The sequence below is a fragment of the Elephantulus edwardii genome, unplaced genomic scaffold, assembly GCF_000299155.1.
Source record: "Elephantulus edwardii isolate Elephantulus edwardi_28Jun2011 unplaced genomic scaffold, EleEdw1.0 scaffold00093, whole genome shotgun sequence".
Classification (NCBI taxonomy): Eukaryota; Metazoa; Chordata; class Mammalia; order Macroscelidea; family Macroscelididae; genus Elephantulus; species Elephantulus edwardii.
In genome coordinates this window covers 12,153,864-12,174,789 of record NW_006399843.1, presented here as the reverse complement: position 1 = coordinate 12,174,789, position 20,926 = coordinate 12,153,864, and the positions used below count along the sequence as shown (strand labels likewise).

At 39.4% G+C, this 20,926-nt stretch overlaps 1 protein-coding gene across 1 annotated transcript in view; it reads right to left on the bottom strand.

Annotated features, from left to right (window-relative positions):
• UBE4A (ubiquitination factor E4A) overlaps window positions 1-20,314 on the bottom strand; it is a 34,411-nt gene extending 14,097 nt beyond the window's left edge. The window contains exons 1-12 of the mRNA XM_006890825.1: window positions 20,220-20,314; window positions 13,429-13,590; window positions 10,844-11,017; window positions 10,180-10,292; window positions 9,176-9,328; window positions 8,545-8,704; window positions 8,249-8,451; window positions 7,892-8,083; window positions 6,875-7,208; window positions 5,761-5,881; window positions 3,141-3,445; window positions 1,902-2,034 (exon numbers count right to left, since the gene is read on the bottom strand). Of these exons, the coding sequence (XP_006890887.1) occupies window positions 1,902-2,034; window positions 3,141-3,445; window positions 5,761-5,881; window positions 6,875-7,208; window positions 7,892-8,083; window positions 8,249-8,451; window positions 8,545-8,704; window positions 9,176-9,328; window positions 10,180-10,292; window positions 10,844-11,017; window positions 13,429-13,549 (2,009 nt within the window). The 5' untranslated portion in view covers window positions 13,550-13,590; window positions 20,220-20,314. The remainder of the gene's footprint in view (window positions 1-1,901; window positions 2,035-3,140; window positions 3,446-5,760; window positions 5,882-6,874; window positions 7,209-7,891; window positions 8,084-8,248; window positions 8,452-8,544; window positions 8,705-9,175; window positions 9,329-10,179; window positions 10,293-10,843; window positions 11,018-13,428; window positions 13,591-20,219) is intronic.
• Window positions 20,315-20,926: the final 612 nt, after the last annotated feature.

The window sequence follows — 20,926 nt, the reverse complement described above, 5'->3', positions numbered from 1 at the left end:
AATCCTGAAGCTGTGCTACCCTGGGATTATTTTGCAGCAAATAGTTTGCTAAGTATTGTGAAAAGATCTAACTGATGCACATCTTCCCTGATTTTAAACCATGCAATAGCTCCTTGATCTGCTCAAATGACTACCTCTTAGTCTATGTACAAGTTCCACCTGACCACGATTAAGTATTTTAAAATTGCCATTCTTTGCAATGTTATCCAGAATTTATGACCCACACACTGAAATGCTTTTACAAAGTCAATACAATACAGGTAAACATCTTTCTAGTATTCTTTTAGTCAATACCCATTTGACATCAGCAATCATGTCTCTCATTCTACATTCTCTTCTGAATCTAACTTCTCTATAATAATTCCGACAGAGGAACTCTGGTGATATAAAGCACTATATGTTGGGTTGCTAATGAAAGGTCAGTGGTCAAAATCCATGAGGTGACCCAAGGGAGAAAGATCAGGTAGCCTCCTGCTGTTATGATGTATAACTTCAGGAACCTGATGGAGGGTCACCATGCGCTGGGATAGACACAAGGGCAGTGGCTTTTTGTTTATTCTCAGATAGTTTCATTTTGGTTAAAGTCGCCTTTCCAAGCTCCCTGAGAGCAAGCTGTTCTTGTTAGGTGTTGCACAGTCAGTTCTGCCTCTCAGTAAGCCCATGCACAACCAAATGAAACTGACCAGGGCTACAACCCTGCTCTGCTTTACCCAGCGTGTCAGCCCCAGGGCTTCTTATCAGCCACAATGCATAAACGTATGCCTAGTGAATACAGGTAGTCCCCAGATTACAAATGAATTCCATTTCAAAGTCTGTCTTTTAAGTCAAATTCAGATGTTGGTACAGTTAAGATATAGCTTGTATGTAATGTCAGTTAGTCAAATGTTTGTCTTAGTGTTCAGTGTGTTTTTCTATGAATAAAAACACTTATAAAAAACACTTATTGAGACACTAACGCATCTTTAACATAAAATATAATAACATTTTTATTTGTTTTAGAAACAAATTTTTTTATGGATTTTAAAAAAAATATTTTATTACTTTTTGTGTGTACCATCAAATCAGATCTGACTGGTACAGGAGGAGGTTGCCCCTCCTTCTCTGGCAGAGCATCTGGTGGATTTGAACTGTGCACTTCTGAGATTGCAGTGCAGCTTCTTGCCACTAGGCCACCAGAGCTCGCCTAAAAACAAATTTTATAGGGGTTGGTTCATAACTCTGGGCTGTTATCTAGTTGATAACATGCTGGGGACCATCTGTACATGGTGACTGATAAATTCTCATCACACTGGCTCAGCTCAGTGAATTATTAGCTTCTACTGAATTCTCACTGACACGGTTCAGGGGATGGTGGATCATTCTCTTTACTGTGCAGTGAATCATCCTTATTCAGAGTTTCTGTTTCATATGACTGGGCAACACTAAGAATTCAAAACAGCAACTCAACTGCCCACAGTATCTTTTGGGAAATAGGCTAAGCAACTGTGGGAAGATCTGAGATCAGACAGAGTATTTACCTAAGCATACTGTTTAACTAACCCAGGACAGCAAAACCAAATGCTATTTTTTTAGTTATAAGAAGGTCATCAGAACCTGACAGCAGCCAATAACATTTCTGGCATTTGGTTAACTATTTTAACCAGAGACTCACAGCAGAATTCCCACCGGGTACCTTCTATGAAGATTCAAATTATCTGAGGACAAAGTTCTCTGTTTATTAAGTCTGTTAAGAATGGGATTTCTCGCTACCCATATGGATGGATGGTCAGGCGATTCATTAATGTTAGTAAGACTTCTCAAAGTAATCCCTTATGCTTCAGGCTTCTTTATCTTTGGGTTAGCTGTCTTCTGCAGGTTCTGCAGCTCTTAACAGTGACAGAGCCACACGGTCAGCACTTCACCTTTCTATGCTCCCAGTGAAAATGGTGATGAAGTGAAGGACGTGCTCCAAAGAATCTGCTGATGTCTCCAAGATGTCATCAGCAAAGCGGCGGAGAAAAATGAGGAAATCACCCAAGTTATCAGCAAAAAATTCTGAAAAAGATAACATTCACTGGAATCAGTCAAACATATACCTAGCTGAAGGCAACGTTTAAATTCACCTCTTCATCTTACTTAATGAAGGTCAAAAAACACCTTATAGGTACTAGGAATAGTGCTAAGTTAATAAAGATAGAATCTCCTTTAAATATTCATTCTTATGCAAGTAAATACATAAATGATAAAGACACAAAATACCAGTGACATTTATTTCCCTCATTGTGTTCTGTCAAATCCGATCTGACTGGCACAGGAGATAGCCCTTCCTTCTCCAGCAGAGAATCTAGTGGATTCGAACTGTGTGTCTTCAGAATTGCAGAGCAACTTATTGCCACTAGGCCACCATAGCTCCCTTAAAATAGTAACATTTAAGCACAACATTTACTGTATTTAAGGGAGTATATGTAATTTTTTTCCATTAAAGATTAAGAGCATTACAGGAAGGTACATATAGCTTGAACAGAGGATACTAATAACTAGCAAGGAACTGAAGCCCACCAAACACCAAGTGACTGGACATGTAAATGGTATCCAGTCACATGGTTGAGTCCTAAATGACATTTTAGATGCCCCTGGTCTTGGTTGGCAGCTTAAGAGAGATCCTGAGTCATAATAACCCAGCTACATTAATTCTGCATTCCCAACCCATAAAAACTGTGAGATAATTTTTAATGAATATAATACAGTGATCAAAAATATAAAAATCTAATCTTCTGGTTAATACTTGCTGTCCTCCTTTTTCCACCTTCCCCTCACTCATTCTCTCTCCCCCCACCCCTATTCCCTTCTCTACCTCCCCCTCCACCATCCTTCCTTTCTAGATTAAAAAACGGGATAACTTTATTTCTAAAGAGAAGTACAGGAAAAGTTAAGGTTCTGAAGACTATTTTTATATGCACAATAATGGAGACAGAAAGCTAAGGAATAAACAATAAGTTCTCCTTAGTTTCTTTTATTAGCAGGTAATCATCTACAAGTTTTGAAATGTTTCTCCTCAAACATTAAATAGGGGAGGATATTTTGAAGATTAAACTTCCAAAGACACCCAGTCAAACTTAGATAGAAATAAACAGGAAGGTCCCAGGAGAGAACCTGCTTACCTGGCACATAAGCCAAAGAGCTGTAGCCATCTGGCAAAGGAAAAGTTAGTTCTATTGGCTGTGAGCCCTCATTGCCGATGGCCAGCTGGACCAGAAGAACAGCCATGGACACCTGCAAGTTTAGGCAGTTTTGTAACATCTGAGGCTCAGTCATGGCTGTCTTGGTAGAGAGATAAATGGTCATCAGTCGCTCAAACTGCTCACGGAGGTTGTCAGCAGCAGGGCTAGAACTTTGCTGTGCATCCCGCCAGGCAACCTGAAGTCGATGCAGATTTTGGTTGATTTTTACCATCTGATCATGCAATCTGCCTCCAAGAAAGCAAAAGAGGTGAGGTCAGGGAGGCTCATATAGGAACATCTAATACACACCATTCCATAAAAACAAATCTCCATTTATTTTAGATTTCTTCTAGGATATTACTGTTAGGTACAATTAAGTCAACTCACAGCGACCCTATGAAAAAGAGATCTGAGCCTTGCCCTATCCTGTGCATGATCTCGGATATGCTCAAATGTACTGTTCTAGTCACTGTATAAATCCATCTTGTTGAAAGTCTTCATCTGTTCTCGTGACTCTCCCAGCAAGATGTCTTTTTCTGAGGACTTGCCCCTTATGACAACATGCTCAAAATATGTGAGATGAAGTTTTACGATCCTTGCCTCTAAGGAGCACTCTGATTGCACTTCCTCGGTTATTCTTTCCGACTCACTGTAAGTGCCAAACTGAAGACCAGGTAGGAGGCCTCTCCACACAACAGTCATTTTCAACGCTTTTTTCACTTTCCACAACTCGATGGCCGCTCCAATGCCCGCGGGGATCAGCACCAGCATGCTCGTCTGCTCATCCAGCAGGAAGAGGAAGATGATCACGGTGCTGAAGCAGCGCCAGAGCACTGCTTTGGTGGACATTCCAATCATGCTATTCTTCTTCTTTCAGAAGCTGATGTCATTTTTAAATGCCAGGAAATAAAAAAGGAGATGAAACGCTGTGACGAAGAAGGTCAGGGCTAAGAAATACAAGTTCTTGGCACTTCAGTCTTTAAATTGCCGATGGTGCTCTTTAGCACTGAGAGCTCGATGACAGGAAATTTTCCCAATGCAACATGTCTTTTGATTTCTTGACTGCTGCTACGATGAGTGCTGATTGTAGCTCTAAAGTTAAAAGAAATTACTGACAACTTCAATCTTCTCTTCATCTATCATGATGTTGCCTTCTTATCTAGGAGGTAGGGAGCTGCAATTGCTCTCACACAGAGGAATGCACAGGGTACTGACAAGATAAAGTCAGAGGGCAAAGCCAGAAGACAAAGGACTCAACATAACTGAAGCTAATTACAAATAAATTAGCAGCTTTTAATTGAAATGCACCATCCAAAGAAGGGAGATCTGGTAGCCTTGTGGTAAGGAGCTAAACTGTTAAACCCAAAGGCATGCAGTTTAATCCACCAGCTGCTCCACAGGAGAAGATAAGAAAGCTCCTCTTGGGGGCAAACTGCCTCTGATAACCCACTGGAAGGTCAGCCATGAGTCAGTTCTGACTTGATGGTATATAACAATAGTAAAAAAACAGTTTGACCACCGTGTAGACAAGACTCTTAGGCAAAAGGAATGACTGTCACACAAAGTAGGAGAGCTGACAGAACCGTTTAATACCACACAAATGCAATGATCATACTCAGTGGTATCTTTTTTTTTAAAGAAAAAAACTTGTTTTATTAATTTTAATGAACATTTACAGAGATTTTGGATTCCCATTCATTCATTGTTGCACTTTGCTCCCTGCCCACCCCTCCCCGCCCTCCCGTTTGCTCTTCTTGAAAAGTAAAAGAGAGCGGCAGAAGCCGAAAAAGAAAAAAAAAAAAGGAAAAAAAAAAAGAAAAGTAAAAGAAAAAATCCTTCACTAGTTTACAATCACCCTGGCCTCCCCCCCCCAGTAGTGGAGAGCCAGCAGTTCTTGACTGAAGATCATTGGTATCTCTTAAAACTTTCACAGCTCTAGAATCAGCTTGACTTTAGGTACAGAGATCTTTTGTGGTTCTAATGATCTCTTTAGGTTTGTTACAAACATTCTCCTCATTTTGCTAATGATGCCTCTACCTTGTAGAACAGAGCTTTGTCTTTTTTCTCCCCTCATAGGGTAGCAAGTTATGAGAATTCAAAGACAGAGTAAAATGTAAAGTAAAAGCAATTCTACTATTTTCAGATGACAAGAGAATAAAATGAAATTGGAGAAAAGAAATCAATGTATCATTAATTTTAAAAAAGCTAGCAGGTCAAATTGAAAACAAATCCATTATCTGAACAAAGTTGACTCATCTGAACACAAATCCTAATGTAAACCTTTAGAATGAAGTGAGACTCTACTGGAGCTCTGGTGGCTTAGTGGTAAGGAGTTGCACTGTGAAACCCAAGCAAAGTGGTTCAAATCAATCAGCTGCTCTGTGGGAATGGGCAATCTCCTCTCATGTGATTGCCTCTGAAAACACACCAAAAGGTTAGCTGGGAGTCAATTTTGACTTGATGGTACACAGCAACAATAACAACATTATTTCTAAAACCACTTTCAACCATCAGTTTATCAACACAATTAAATCTTTCTTCATGGCTTAAGAAGAGTTACCTGTGAAATCCCAAGTAGAGCGTGTACTCTGTCAGGACAAGGTTCTCGGTTACAAGGTTGTAGTTCTGCGGAAATTTTGGCTCCTGCACAGCTGGGATTAAACAGGTTTCTTTATCCAAACCTCAAAGAAGTTAAAAAAAGCAATACTGAGTGGTTAGACTTATGTCCCAGACATCTAGCTTGGCCTCCAGCCTTCCCTTCATCTAGTTAATTTCTATTCAGCTACCAATATTTTCTTTTTTATTTTCTGAAGTGGGGAGGAGGTAGTAAGAATGAGCTTAAACTAAGCTTACTGAAGGAAGTATAGAAGAAAACTCCATGTCAACCTATCTTACTTCTTATAGAAAAACATCTTTTGTCTTCTGTCGACAGATACCAGTTATATGAACAAATTCTTTAGTCTGATAAAAAATTTTGTAAAAATGTAAAAATAGATCATTTATATTTATCCTATATGCTCCTATATTTCAGATTGTTTTTGAACTATGGCTTAGTTTAGTAACTAGGTTTTTAGAAACTGGAACCAGAATTAAAAATTATTCATTTTGAGTGGTGAGATAACAAGTGATTTCTTTCTCTTCTTGGTACTTGTCTGGATTGTTCAAGTCTCTCCAATCTGGTCTCAATCATCTTCTCTTCCTTTTCTGCCACTTCCCACAGCCCTTCTTCCACCCAGCCCCAATCTAGCCACCCTGAGCTGCTCACTCCCCTCCTGTGAAACTCTGCACCTATGCTCACTTCTTTGCCTGGTAAAATGCAACTCCTGATTCAGGGCTCAGTTTGAGGACTTCCATAACTTTAGAATTTACATCCTCCCTAGTGTTCTCACAGTTAAGACCTATAAGGATTATGTTAATACATCTACCTTCTTGTGGTGTCTTTGAGTTAAAAAGGTTTTATTCATTTTTATAACAAATGGATGAGTGAAAACCTAAGGTTGCCAAATCCAGATTGTAAGCTTCATGAAAGCATAACACCTAAAAGCTCCTACTTTTAAAAAAAGTTTATAGGAGCTCCTCTCTGCCTCATCTGCTTTGAGTAAAAGAGCCACTTGTGTGGAAAAGGAGCGAAGTTAAACCCCCCCCCCAATTTGAGAAATTCAGCTGCTTTTTACCTTTCATGTGCACATTTTTTATTTTTCGTTCTTCATCATTCAGTTCCTTCAGGGCACAGTAAGTGGGATTAAAGGTGAGGAGCCGAGAGGATCTGGGTTTGCAAAACGGCTGGCATAGCTTCAGAAGAGCAGCACCCAGATTTAGAAAGAAGGCATCTGAGGCATACATTTGGAAGAAGATTTCTGGCATCTGATTGGCCCAAATCTTGGTGCGGCCTGAATTTGCATGCAAACAGTTTCCAAGCCAGGACAAGATACAGTGTTTGGTTTCTGGAGAGAGCTGGAGTAAGTTCTTCAGCATCTGGTAGATCTTTTCATGGAACTGAGCCATGAACTGTTTAACCAGAAAACACAACCAGAGAATATTCCAGTTTCACAATCCTAGTACTGTTTTTACCCCATACGTTAGAAACTCAGGTTCCAAAAACATGCTCTTCCTAATCATTCTCCTTATTCTTCCTACACTTTATCCCCTAAAATGGTGTTTAAAAAAAGTACTTCTGGCCACTTATGAGCTAGATTTCTTGATGAGCTGTCAAACTGCAGACAGAATTATGCAACTTTAGAGCAGGGGTTGGTACACTTTTTCTGCAAAGGGGTAGATAATAAATATTTTCAGCTTCACATGTCATTAACTTCTATTGTAGTAACTATTTAACTCTACTAACATGAAATCACTACGACCTCTCTCTCTCTCTCACACACACACACACACACATACACACGGGTATGGCCATGTTCAATAAAACCTTATTTACAAAAACAGGTGACAGGTCAGATTTAGTTATGACTGCAGTTTGGCAACTCGTGCTTTAAAGAGTGGTGCTGATTAAATGCTAATGGGAAGCTTAAACCAGCCTAAATTCAACCATTTATTGTCTGATGTTGGCTAGGCTTCTACTTTATCATTCTCAACATGCCTTCCCAAAGAGACTCAGGTAGCCTTATCTGCATCTGCTCCCTGAAGAAACTTAATCTAAGATCAGGGCCCTGGGACACGCTGGTAAACAGTTCCACCTGATGGATGTTGGCCTCCTGCACTTTGATCTCCTGGGGACTGGAGCGAGATGGGTTCAGGAAGTAGCCGTGATTTTCTATCACACCCGGAGTCTTTAATAAACAGGAGATATTCAGAATTACTCCCAACAAGGTCTTCTGGTACATCTGTCCATTGCTAGGGTCCTTGGGCTGAATGTATTCTACAAAAACCTGTAAGAGAGGACAAGTTTTAGTTATTCTCCTGGGTGGTGAGACAAAGATGATAGGGTTCGGAAGGCCTCAAAGAGCTGCCTATACCACAATCAACAGAACTTTCTTGGTCTTATAGGTAACTTAATATTAGGATAGATATCTAAAAAGTGCCACCAAACCTACCTTTGCCATATCTTTTTGCCTAGTGAAATAGAGAAGAATATCCAGATATGAATACAGTAAGATCTGACAGAGTTCTAGATCTTTTATTCGGCCCAATAAAATATCAAACACTGGAATCATGACTTCTAGAAACGTTCGAACTTCCTCATCCATTGTCAAGGCTTCAATGACCTCTTCCAGAAACTCAGTAACATCTTCAAAATCTAACCAAAGGCAAATGAGAGAAAAAGGAACTCAAAGGACTTTTCTTACATGCCTTTAGCCTCTGGCTTTTTACTAACACTTTTAATACTTACGGGCTCCTTGGATGGCTTCCAACAGCAAATCTACCAGTTGTTCATGGATGTTTTGGTCAACATAGATCTCTGGGGTAAGAAGAACTGTTCGAGTATTGGACACAGTGAGGTTCCTGCACTGCACTGCAAAAGGCAGCAGGTTCTCTGGAACTTTGGTAATCTACAGAAACAGAATGAGAGAGAGAAGAGCCTAGCTCTGTGACCAGGAACAAGGGTGGACACAGCAAACAGAATGGAAGAAACATGGCAACTCAAAAAAATACTGCTCTCCTATGGATTCTTGAAAATTCAGGAGCAATTAATTCTTTGGCTTCAAGAATCACTATTTGTTAAAATTCCAATCCTAGAGGTTATCATGCTTAGCTTATTTTTTTCTTAATTCCTTCGTGGAAATGTTTTGTTAGGAGGAACAGGAAGCCTAGGTTAACTGGAGAAGGTGGGGAGCCTCACTATATGAGACTATAGAACAGGTAAACTAAAGCTTTAAAAGATGAACTAGTAATGTTTTTGACACTCAGTTCCAGATAGACTGCTGTATATAAAATTAATATCTAAGATGCTGATATCACTTTCAGGTTTATAAGCTCAACTCATAGCGACAGACAGTCCTCAACAGGGATAAATACTTTACCTCCTCCTTGGCTCTCTGGAAGCAGGAATAAAGGTAACAAAAAATGTGCCTTTCCCCTGCATCTCGGTCAGCCGAGAGATTCAATGTTGTAGAAGAAGTCATGTTAATCAAGTGATTGCCTGGATCTTGAAGTAATAAGCGAGAGAAGAGGGCCTATTAAGGAAAACAAACATAAAATCTAAACCACTGCCAAGTTATTCTTAGAACATCAAACTATAAAAAGTAATTTTGATACAGGTGATCACTAAACAGGAAGTACTATCAGGGTCACAGACTGGATAAGGAAATGATTATTTCAGAGAATATCTCTGCCCGAAGAATATTAGAAAATAACTGTAAACATAAAAGTTATCCTAAACCAAATCCTAAATGTCTAGCGTATGCCGTAAGGTATAGCAGGCTTTAAGAGCTATTATTTGTTGAACGGTGTTGTTTATCAACATTTGTGTTGTATCAACTACTCTATGTGACTACTGATCATACATAGACTTATATAAATATAATTTAAATGTATAAAGTTAATTTGCAAGCTGTCATGTGCCTTCTCTACCAAATTTACTTATTTAATGCTTATCAAGTACCTACAAGATGCAAAGCATGGTTTTGATTTTGCAACAGACAGAAAGATGACAAAAAGCTGGGCCTTGCTTTCAAGAATGAGTCTAGAAAGCACATGTTAACTGGAGAAAGTGGGAGATAAAGGTAAGTACATAAAAGAAAACCAACTACAGGGCAGAAGATGATAATTACCAAAAGAGACAGACAGTAACTCCTAACAGCTGCTAACAACTCCTATCTGCCAAGAGTTTGTAAATAACTAGGTCTTAAATAATGGATAGATTTGGACATGTGATCATGACAAATGAGAAGATTCCAAAAGAAAAATATCACAGATAATATAAGAAAGAGGAGCAAACAGTCACTGTTGGAGAAAGAAGAATGGTTTGGTTGCATAGCCATTTTCTTCTGATGGCACAGGCACCCGAGGAACAGAAGAATGGTACCTGCTCAATGTTGTTCATGTCAAGCCAGTCTTGGTCATCCAGGTCTACTGCCATTTCTTCCAAATACACACAGCGGCTGGGGATGCCATTCCCACTTTTCAAACTTGGGTCACCTGGATAATAGTTTTAGTCAGATAGGTTAAAGATAATGCTTTTGACTTATCTTGCCAGCTTGTCTAGTGGGCTCCAAGTTCTCAGGTAACAACATAGTATCTTGACATACAAACAATATTTAAAGATCTAAATCTTTTTTCCAGTCACAGAACATGGATCTTGTTATAAATCTGACATGATGACATTTACAGAGCAAATCCTGGTGACTCTGGGTGTTAACTACAAGTTAGAGTACATAGATAAAACATTGTGTGGGACTTCTAGGAACTGACATTCGATATTTAGTTCACCTCAACACTCACTACCATTTCCTCCTATTGTAGTAAAGGCAAGTAGTTATACTTAAAGTCAGAATTAAAAGGGGAATGAAAGTTAAAATTTTGTCAAAGTATCTTCTTAGGTTACATCAAAAGCTTCATTGAAACCTAATCCCTGTGTTCCAGGGAAGACTGTGGCCTTAACTACTAGAAATCACAGGCTTCAAGAGCAAGTGCCTCACCCAAGTAGGAAAGAGTAATAAACAGACTGACTGCGAGTCTATGTAACTCACTGTTGTCCAGAGTGATGAGGAAGATCCTTTGGATCATGTGATTGATGTTGAGTTGCTCACATATTTCTTGCTGTGAGCGAAATGAGCGGCTAATCTCAGCCACGGAGTAATCAAACTCATCCAGGCTCTCGGACACACTATTATCGGAGTCATCCGGGCTAGCTGGGGGCTCATCTGTCAGAAAATATTAAGTTGTTAAACAAATGACAGGTTTTTTAGGAAAGAAATAAGTAGACTACCAAAAATGATAAATGCGACCAAAATGGTGATAATTTTGGATAGGAAACAAGTTAATCACCCAATTAGTGAAGTCCTCAAGGAAGCCAAACAAAGGATTCTGAAATCTCTGGCCAGAAATCCTACCCCATCTTACAAAACATAAGTTTTATTAGTTTTACTCATAATGTATGTGCTCTACCCTGCCCCAAACAGCAACACTATCTTTCCTACAGATTCCTAGTGAATAGAGAATTACCTAATAGATCAGCATGCCTTTAATGATCTTAAATAGTTGACTTTTCCCTCATTTAAGAGAACTCATTTGGAATTATTGTAGTTCTAGACTGTACAAGAAAATAAAGGTAGAAAGTCTCCAGTGAACCAATTCTTTACTGACAGTTGCTTAACTTTAGCAAAGTATTCCCCATTTCCCCCTTATTCTTAGGTGAATGCTTATCAGAATTAGCTTGGTTTTTTTTATTTAAAAAAAGATGGTATATGCTATAATACTTCTGAAAACAACTGGCACGAATAACTTTCCCTGCTGGATCAGCTCTAGCCCCATCTCATGTACAATAGCTGCATTGTACACATGGATTGTAATTTATGAAGCAACTTATCAATTGATGGACATTTCAGTTGTTTCTACAATTAATAATAATAATAATAATAAATAAAAATCAAGGCACTGCTATTCTTATTCATAACCCCGTTAAAGGATAGAGTAGAATAGCCCTGTATGGTTTCTGAGGCTGTTTTATTTATAGGAGCAGAATGCAGCATTGTTCTCCCACAGAGTGACACACATAAGCAGTGCACATAACCAGAGATCCTCTTCTGAACAATACTACACAGAGTGTACATTATCCTCCTGTGGACCTGTATGAGGCTTATGGTAGAATAAATTCACAGGAGCAGGACTGTCGGGTCACAAAGAATGAACATTTAGAAGTTAACATACATTACCAAATTATTCTCTGAAAGACTAGTTTATATGTCCACCAAAAACAAATCAGAGGATCCTCTTTTATGCGTGCCTCTCACAGCAGGACTTAGGCAGAATATAAGTAATTTTACTCACTAAAAGCCATACATGGTTATTCTTTAAGTCAGGCAGAATGCTCAGAGTTGCCTTAGTCTGGTGAGTTTAAAAAAGTGAGCTTGAATTAGAAGGTCAGACGTTTTGGCAGTGTACATATGGTGGAGAACAGGTTAGACCTGGTGGCAGGATAAACCCAGTGTAAACAAACTAAGATGATGAGCTGCCAAAATAGTAACAGAAGGGCATGTATCTGATTGTGTTCCCACTGCCTGGTTCCTGCTATGCTTGTAACCCTAGCCAGCCTTATGTCTGTTTATGGCCGAAGAACTGTGTCCTGTCACTGTGATCCTAGACAGCTGAGTTCATCAAATACCAAGAATGATAAGAAATAAGAAACTGCTTAGAAAACTTTCCCTAAACCACAGACCTATAAATTATACCTTCCCATTTCCTTTGTTTTTCTATTCCTCAGTCTTGTTACTCTCCTACAATCTCCTGATGCTGGTTTCAAAGTCAGAGTCTGTATCATTAAAATCTGGGAGCTATTTCAGAGAAAGAGACCCAGAGCTGTATCTTTCTATATGTTAAAAATTCAGCGATTATATTTGTCTCGTTCCGTCTATCACCCTATTATTCATCTGTTGTGTTGCTCTTTTTATTCAATCTTAGCTCTTTTAATCAGAGGGCAAGGTTATGCATCTGACTTTTTCTTTTTTAAATATACAAAATAAAGGCGGAATGTAAACATTTCTGCTTTTATCAAAAGAAAAACATTATCATTCCTTTTTGGAAGGAAGAAGAGCAAAGTATTTGTGCTTTATGAGACCAATATATTTGAGAAACATTGTAGTTCTTCTAGTCTAGATGTCTTTGGTAGGAAGCTGGACTTGACCATAGTTTATATTTCCATAAGCCAGAAAACATTTATAATTATTCCTTTATTTTCTACAGAGCTTGCATGTGCCTTGCTTTCTACAACTAAACTTCCAACCTCAGTTTTCTATGTTAAAAAGAAGGCTTACTCAAATAGCTTTTACTAAGTGATTTAAAATAAAAACAGTCTGACAGCTTTGGAACCATTGCTGACATCTGTTACTATAGAACCACCTGTAAGGCTGTTTCTTTTTATGCCAGGGGGCAGGGAAAAAATAGAACCCCAAACAAAAATAAACAAAAAAAGTTTAACACATTCCACAAAACAAGCAGGCAATAACTTTTGTCCTAACCTTAAACTCCAAATGCAACTAAGGACTTAGAGAATATTTAAATTTGGGACGACCTATTCTAGGTCATTTCATTTCCTTCTATTGGCTCCTTCACTTACCAGATTGCTGCTTCAGCTGCTCTTTTTGGATTGCTGCAAACTGCTTGGCATCAGCCAGGGAGCCAAAAAGAGCAGCAAAGGGGTTACTTGAGATGTTGTTGTTATTCTCTTGGTCTGTCATTTCACTTTAAAATATCCTCCATCCAGTCCTAGGGGGAGGTGCTAGAGAGAAGGCAGGCTTTAGATACGGAAGGGCAGGTAACACAACAGCTGTAATTTATCCACAGTTATTTCTTTTCCCATTTCTCAACAACAGCACATTTTAAAAGGCTTTAAAGGACTGCAATTCCAGTTCCAAAATAAAAGACATTTTTTGACAAAATGGTTTCAAACCTATCATCTGGACAAGGTACTCTGATTTGGGGGTAGCTAAGAATAGGGTAATTATGAGTCAGAATTAAGTTCATGGCCATGGGTAAAACTAAAGTTGAAAAAATGTTCAGTGGAAATACATTTATCTGTTGCTATCTTTACCTGCTATACTTAAAAGGCAAAGAGAACTCAACAACTACTATTGTTATTTGCCGTCAAGTCAGAACTGACTCAAAGCTGACCCTCTAGTGAGTTTTCAGAGGCTCTGAACTTCATGGAGGGAGATTGTCCATCTTTCTTCTGTGGAGCAGCTGGTGGATTTGAACTGTATCACTCTGGATTATCAGCATAATGCATAACCACTGGGTCACCAGAGCTCCCTTATCACCTAGTTGTTGTTAAGTGCCTTCGAGTCGCAGGCGACTCATAGCAACCCTATGAAGGAGAGTCCTCGATGCTTGGGTGCCTTTCATCCTCTCTCCAGGTTCAAAGGGTTTCTGGAGGCAAGCTGTTATGGAAGTGGATGCCACTCCTCCTTCCCCTACCAACTAGTAGTAGCACTTAAAAAGAATAAAACAATACAGGTATCCCTCATTTGTGTAATTGAAAGTTGGTAACAACTGTGCATTAAGCAAGTTCACTAGTGCTGTTTTTCCAACAATGTGTGCTCACTTTGCCTCTGTGACACACTCTGGTAATTTTCACAATATTCCAAACCTTTTAAAAAAATGCTATTGCAAGGTGAATAGATACTATAATGTAAACATAACTTTAGTATTCATTGATAAACCAGAATGTTCATGTGACTTGCACCCCTGTTTAATGTAGGTCTGGAATCAAAAATGAGGCAACTCCGAGTTAAGCCTGTTCTGGATTCCCAAGAATCTCAAAGCTCACAGACTAGTTTTCTCATTTACCAAGAAGAGGACAAAATAGCATTTACTTAGAATTCTATGAATCAGGATTAGAACTTGGAATTCCCCAGCTACATCATGTACTAATTCTAAACCTCTTAGACTTGGAATGGCAAATCAGGACAGGAAGCAGATTAGCTTTATGTTATGAGTTTTTAATATATGTATCAAGCACTGTCTCTCTTCTACTTCTGTGCTTAAAATAGATTTCTCCACTAAAAAGGGCCTGTGCTTAATCTGTATGCAACGCTCACTATTGATTTGACTTTTCTGTTCATTCAGTTTTTCATGGAGTTGACTGAACCTGCATGTAAGAACCAAGTGGACTTAGTGGCACAACAGGAAGAAAAGAGCTCCCTGAAAGTCTTTCTCCCTTTTTTGAAATTTTAAGTCTACAACACAGAAACACAAGCCTGAAAAAGGTGGGAAGAGACAGGAACATGAACACTATGATTACAATGATGCAAATTGCTACGAAGACAGAAGCTTCAGCTTAGAGAGTGGGGTAAGAGTATAAGGGAAGAAGAGGAGAGAAAAAAAATTATATATTTTACCTCTAGTTTATTGAAATACGAGTCTTGACAGAATCATACTAGTAAGAGCTAATGTAAGCAGCTGGAGAAAGATGGGCATTTATAGCCTTGGAAAACCTGCTATGAGTTGGTTCTGTCTTAATGATACATTAAAAACAGGTTCATCCTAGAAAGGGTAAAATCCAGTTACCCCTTGGAGGCAAGGATTCTGAGCTTCGTCTGACGTACGTTGGGCATGTTGCAAGGAGGGACCAGTCCTTGGAGAGGGACATCATGCTTGGGAGGGTGGAGGGACAGAGAAAGAGAGGAAGAATATCAATGAGATGGATTGATGCAGTGACTAGGGTAATGAGGGTAGGTGTGTCAGAGACAGTAAAGTTGGCACAGGCTAGAGCAGTTTTCAGAGCTGTTGTACATAGGGTCACTTTCAGTCGCAAGCAACTCATCGGCACATAACAATAACAACAACATGAGTGAGAAGTTACTCTTATAACCTGGAAGGGAGACTATACTGTTCCTTGACAATTCTGTCGTACCCCAACCAGTTGCTTCACAATTCTTTGTGGTGGTTCTCTGAATAAAAGCTAATGGTTAATTAGCTGTAATGACTTAGGCACCTAGTCCAGTAGCCTGTCAGTGTGGTGCAGGCTTTTACTGCTTCAAAGAATTGAACTGTTTGATGTTATTCTACATATTTAATTTTTGCTATACCTATTTTAGGGAGCTCTGGTGGCTTACTGGCAAGAAGCTGCACTGCAATCCTGAAGGCACGTGTTTTGAGGCCACCAGCTTTTCCACAGAAGGATGGGCAATCTCCTCCCATGTGATTAGCTGCCTCTAAAAACCCACCAGAGGGTCAGCTATGGGTTGGTTCCAACTCTATGGTAAACAACATATATATTTTGTTGTTGTTGTCATGTGTCGTCGACTCATAGTGACCCCATGTACAACAGCCCTAAACTCTGCTCTATCCTGAGCCAATCTTACTGTCTCTGATACACCTATCCCTGTTATCTCAGTCACTGAATCAATCCATCTCATCAAGGTTCTTCCTCTCCTGAGCTGCCCACCCACCCTCTCAAGCATGACGTCCCTCTCTAAGGACTGATCTCACCTTGCAACATGTCCAAAGTATGTCAGACGAAGCCTCCAAGGAGCAGCCTTGGCTTCACCCTCTCCAGGATGAACTTAGTCAAGCTTAATGATGGTGGTGGTGGTAGGTTTCCTGATAACTACATTTAGTGTTAGAATCAACAACAATCCTTATCCAACCCCTGCATAAGCTTAAATTATTACTCATGATTCACACAGAAGTATCAAGACTTATCTCACTGCTAGCTGTTCACCATTATACCAACATTTGCAATTACTTGCTATGCCTAAGAGTGCTGGACAATGACTAAGGATGATAGAAGAACTGATGCCTTTGAGTTGTATGGACTGCTAAGAGAACTAACAAGTCACACCTTAAGAGGGTGAAACCAGGCTGCTCCCTGGAGGCAAGGATTTTGACGCTCCCTCTGACAGACTCTGGGCATGTTGCAAGGAGGGACCAGTCCTTGGAGAAGGACATTATGCTTAAAAGGGTGGAGGGGACAGCGCGAGAGAAGACGACCCTGGATGAGATGGATTGTCTAAGAGATTAGGGTAATGGAGTAGGTGTGTCGAAGACATTGAAATTGGCTCAAGATAGGCAGAGCAGGGCTCAAAGCTGTTGTACTCAGGGCTGCTATGAGTCACAGGTGACTGAGAGCACATAAGAACAATAACAACAAGGTATCCTGATGTCACACTGCCTTTTTTAAAGACAACATCTCGTATTTTTTCTTCAGGAATTCTCCCTACTCTCGTGGGCCTTGTCTTCAGAAGAGGTTGACCTCATCTACCATCTCCAGGGATGAACATATGACCAAAAGGAGTAAAGCATCCTCTGGCCAAAGTAAATGATTCAGAAGTGGGCACAAGACTCTACTGAAGACTAGCAACAGCCATGAATAGTGCAGCCCTTTGGATAAATTAACACTAAAACTCTTTTAGTTGGAGTTGCTAGTATGATAAGATAGAAACCTGCCATTTTATCACCATTTTGAAAAAGCCTGGCCTAAAACTAAGCTAACTCACAGGCAAACAGCACTAAGAGATGGAAAAAGAATAGAATTTTTGGTCAAAAAAGCCAATTCAATTCTCCTATATTGTGTGAACTAGTTTGAATGATTGGTTTTTCTTAAAAAAAAGACAACCAAACAACCCAACTTAAAAATAGTTCAGTTTAATACAAAGGAGATACCTCAGAGCAGGGTTTAGGGCTGACTATGAAGAGACATAAAGAGAATTTATCATCTTAATTACATTATTTCCTCCTTTTTCTCAACAGTAGCAGTTCGAGGATTATGAATACCGAACGCTGGTGGACTAGAGGTAGGCAGCTGTGCTGCAATGTTGAAAGCAGGAAGTTCAAATCCACCAGCGGCTCTGCGGGAGAAGGAGGGGCAATCTCTTCTGTGGTTAACTGCCTCTGACAACTATGGTCAACTACGGGTTTGTTCTGACTCAGTGGTACTCAACAACAAAAACAGTATGTCTAATCTCTATGCTGGTTGGAACTCTTAGGTACGGTTTGTATCTACTATTAGTCTAACACCACTGTATATAGTGTACCTTTGTATGCATAAAAACATTAAAGAAACACTACCAGATATATTAAAATACATTTAATGTAACAACACAACAATGTTTGAAAAAGCAGTGGCTGTTTGTTATTGTTGTTGTATACTGTAGAGTTGGAACCGACCTATAGCTGACCCTCCCGTGGATTTTGAGAGGCAGTTAATCCCACAGGATTCTTCTCTCGTGGAACTGCTGGTGGCCTTAAACTTTGTGCCTTTAGGATTTCAGTGCAGCTTCTTGCCACCAGGCCACCAGAAGTCCCTTGTTAGTTATTATGAGTCATAATATGTATCTTTTTATTTATTTATTTTTTCTTCATAATATGTATCTTGACCTTTTAACACAAAAGCTTTTATGGGGGTTGCTTTGTAATTATGATTGTACAGTACATTAGGTGCTTACAACCTGGGGACTGTCTGTACTATAATATCACATAATTAACTTAGCTTTCTATTACATTTTAGCTATGTTTCCCAGCAGGACTTGTAACACTCAACATTATATTACTAATGCAGATATTCTACTTTGTTAGATTATAGGGTCTTTGAGCACAGGTTCACATTTGATTATTCTTTCTATTCTTTTGTGTCTGGCATTATCTATCATAATTCTCAAATTTTAAAAACAGTTAGCAACTGAATCTTACATGTAATTACTCCTGACCTTATAACTGATTGCAGCATCCATGATCTTACTTTTACAAAAGGGCTTTACAATTTGTCCTGGGTTGCAGTGGAAGGCTAATCTGCAAGGTCACACACTGTGGCTCTTTAGGATTTCAGCATGTGTAGAATAGAGAAAAGAAGCAAATCTCTTTTGTCTGTTAAAAACAAAAATGTTTTCGTCTACCACACTATGGTGTGCTTTTTCATATGTACTTAAAACTCACGCACAAGCCATTTCCATAATAAAAGGGTTAAAATTATGTAGCCACTTATAGAAAAGTTCTGTAAGAAAATGGAAGATCTATCATTGGTTTAGAACTTTTAGGGAGATGTCAGCTTAGATTTGTTCAAAGTTATTGTAAATATACTTTGGAGTACATGATATATCACTGATCCCAAAAGAATGATAAAACAAAACTTAGATTTCTGTCTGAACATTCAAGAAAGTCACTGGATATACAATCTACCTTAACAGCATTATCCTGCGGTCAACCTCTGGGATAGTATTCAATCACCAATACTTAAAAGCTTTCGGATTTAATTAGGTTTTTTTTTAATTAGTTTTTATATGTCATGCTTGAAAACAGCCTTTTCTGTTATACCCATCACAAACATCTACATTTAAAAGAGCTGTGTACCTGCAAACCTACAAAATGTTCTCAACCATCCCGATTCAAACTCTTGTTTGTGAACAGTACTAGTAACGCTAATCTCTCTTAAAGGGATGAACACATAAATGTTTGAAAATCAGACCTGAAATATTTCTAAACAGAAATGTCTGAAATAACTCCTAGGGGACTGGTATAATCAAGTACTATTAAGTAATATTTTAAATCCTCTGTCCTGTAGGAAATCCACACATCAAACCAAACCCAAAGAAAATGTTTTCACTGTTTTACATTCCACCAAACTCTTCTTTCAAGCTGTGATTATGTGGCCACAGGCCTATAAGGAAACTAGAAGGGACTCATTAAGTAAAAAAAAAACCAAGTATTTCTTCTTGAGTTATACTTTATTTCAGGTAGACTCCCAAGGGGGACCCAACCACTCCATGTCAGGTAACACCAAATAAACACATTTTTGTCCTTGCGGCTAAAAGTTGAACCCATGAGGAAGTCTCAACAAAATGAAGTTCTTGGGGTTTGATAACTCAATTGCAGATGCGTCTTCTAAATCCAACTCCTGGCGGAACATAAAGTAGACTGCCAGGAGATTGGAGAGTTTTGATCACTTGTCTAAGACATGTCAACACACTGTCATGCGCATTCAACTGGCTTAACTACTTTGCCACTTGTGCTTAGTTTTATCTTCTTTGACATCTATCTAACCGCTGTCTACTCTCTATTTTTTCCTTTCAAAAGGTTCTAGATAACCGTGCTAGGAGGCAGATCCACCAGCCTGGCGCACATTGTAGAGAAAGGAAGTCAAAGGACAGTGCGAGGCCAGTATTCTTGCGTTTCCTACGAGGAGCACGGTAAAAGGGGGTAAGAAAGGTGCACAGAGACACCAGGAGCTGGAACACAGTATGGTGTCTCAAATTAGAGTCGAAGTTCATCAAGAAGAAGGCCACAGTTCAGGGAAGTACATAAGGAATTTGCAGGAGGCAAAAAAGTGTAGACACCTAGGCAGGCATTCGACTAAGGTAAAAAGGCTCACTGCAGACCTCCGATACCCTTCGCTCAAGCAATTTCCTTCCTTACCAGAGCCTGAAAGGCCAGCAGTGACGATACGACAGATTCACAGCGGCCGAAGGGGGTCCCACTTCCGACTCAGCCCTGCAACCGGAGCTTACGTCATCAGCAGGCGCTGTTTCATCTCAACTCCGCGCCGGAAGCAGGTTAAGTGGCGCGTAAACATCCTCACAGCGCACGCGCTGGCATGGTTGACGCAATCAGGGGGCGGGACGGAAGTGCTGAGAAGTTGGCCAATGGGTCGCCTTCGGGAATGGAGATTGGGTGGGGATAATTTGGAGCTTAAAATTTAAGTATCTGGTATCTGGGACTGTTGGCTACTCTTGTCTCTGCTCTCTTTCCCTCACTAGTCTTATTTATGCATGTTCGTGGCAGTATCTGATACTCTTCGTAAACAATAATGTGATATATTTAATGAGATTTTTTTTTCTTACAGTGAAGTGTAGACAGTATGCATCGACAAGTTGGTTACAAAGTAGGAAAATAGGAATCAGCATACTTTGCAAGAGTTAAATGCGCCGTGCAGTAAGAATTTCGCATATTCTTTTAGTTTAAAAAAATTCAGATGAAATTCGAGTGTGTACTGTCTTGCATATCGTTCTAAAATAATTTTTAAATGTTGCTGTGAAGTCTTGCTTCCTGGTGTTCACAGACTGGTAAGGGTGAGGTGGCACTGTAGCACTTAAAATCAGACAATACAAAAGGGGTTATCTAAC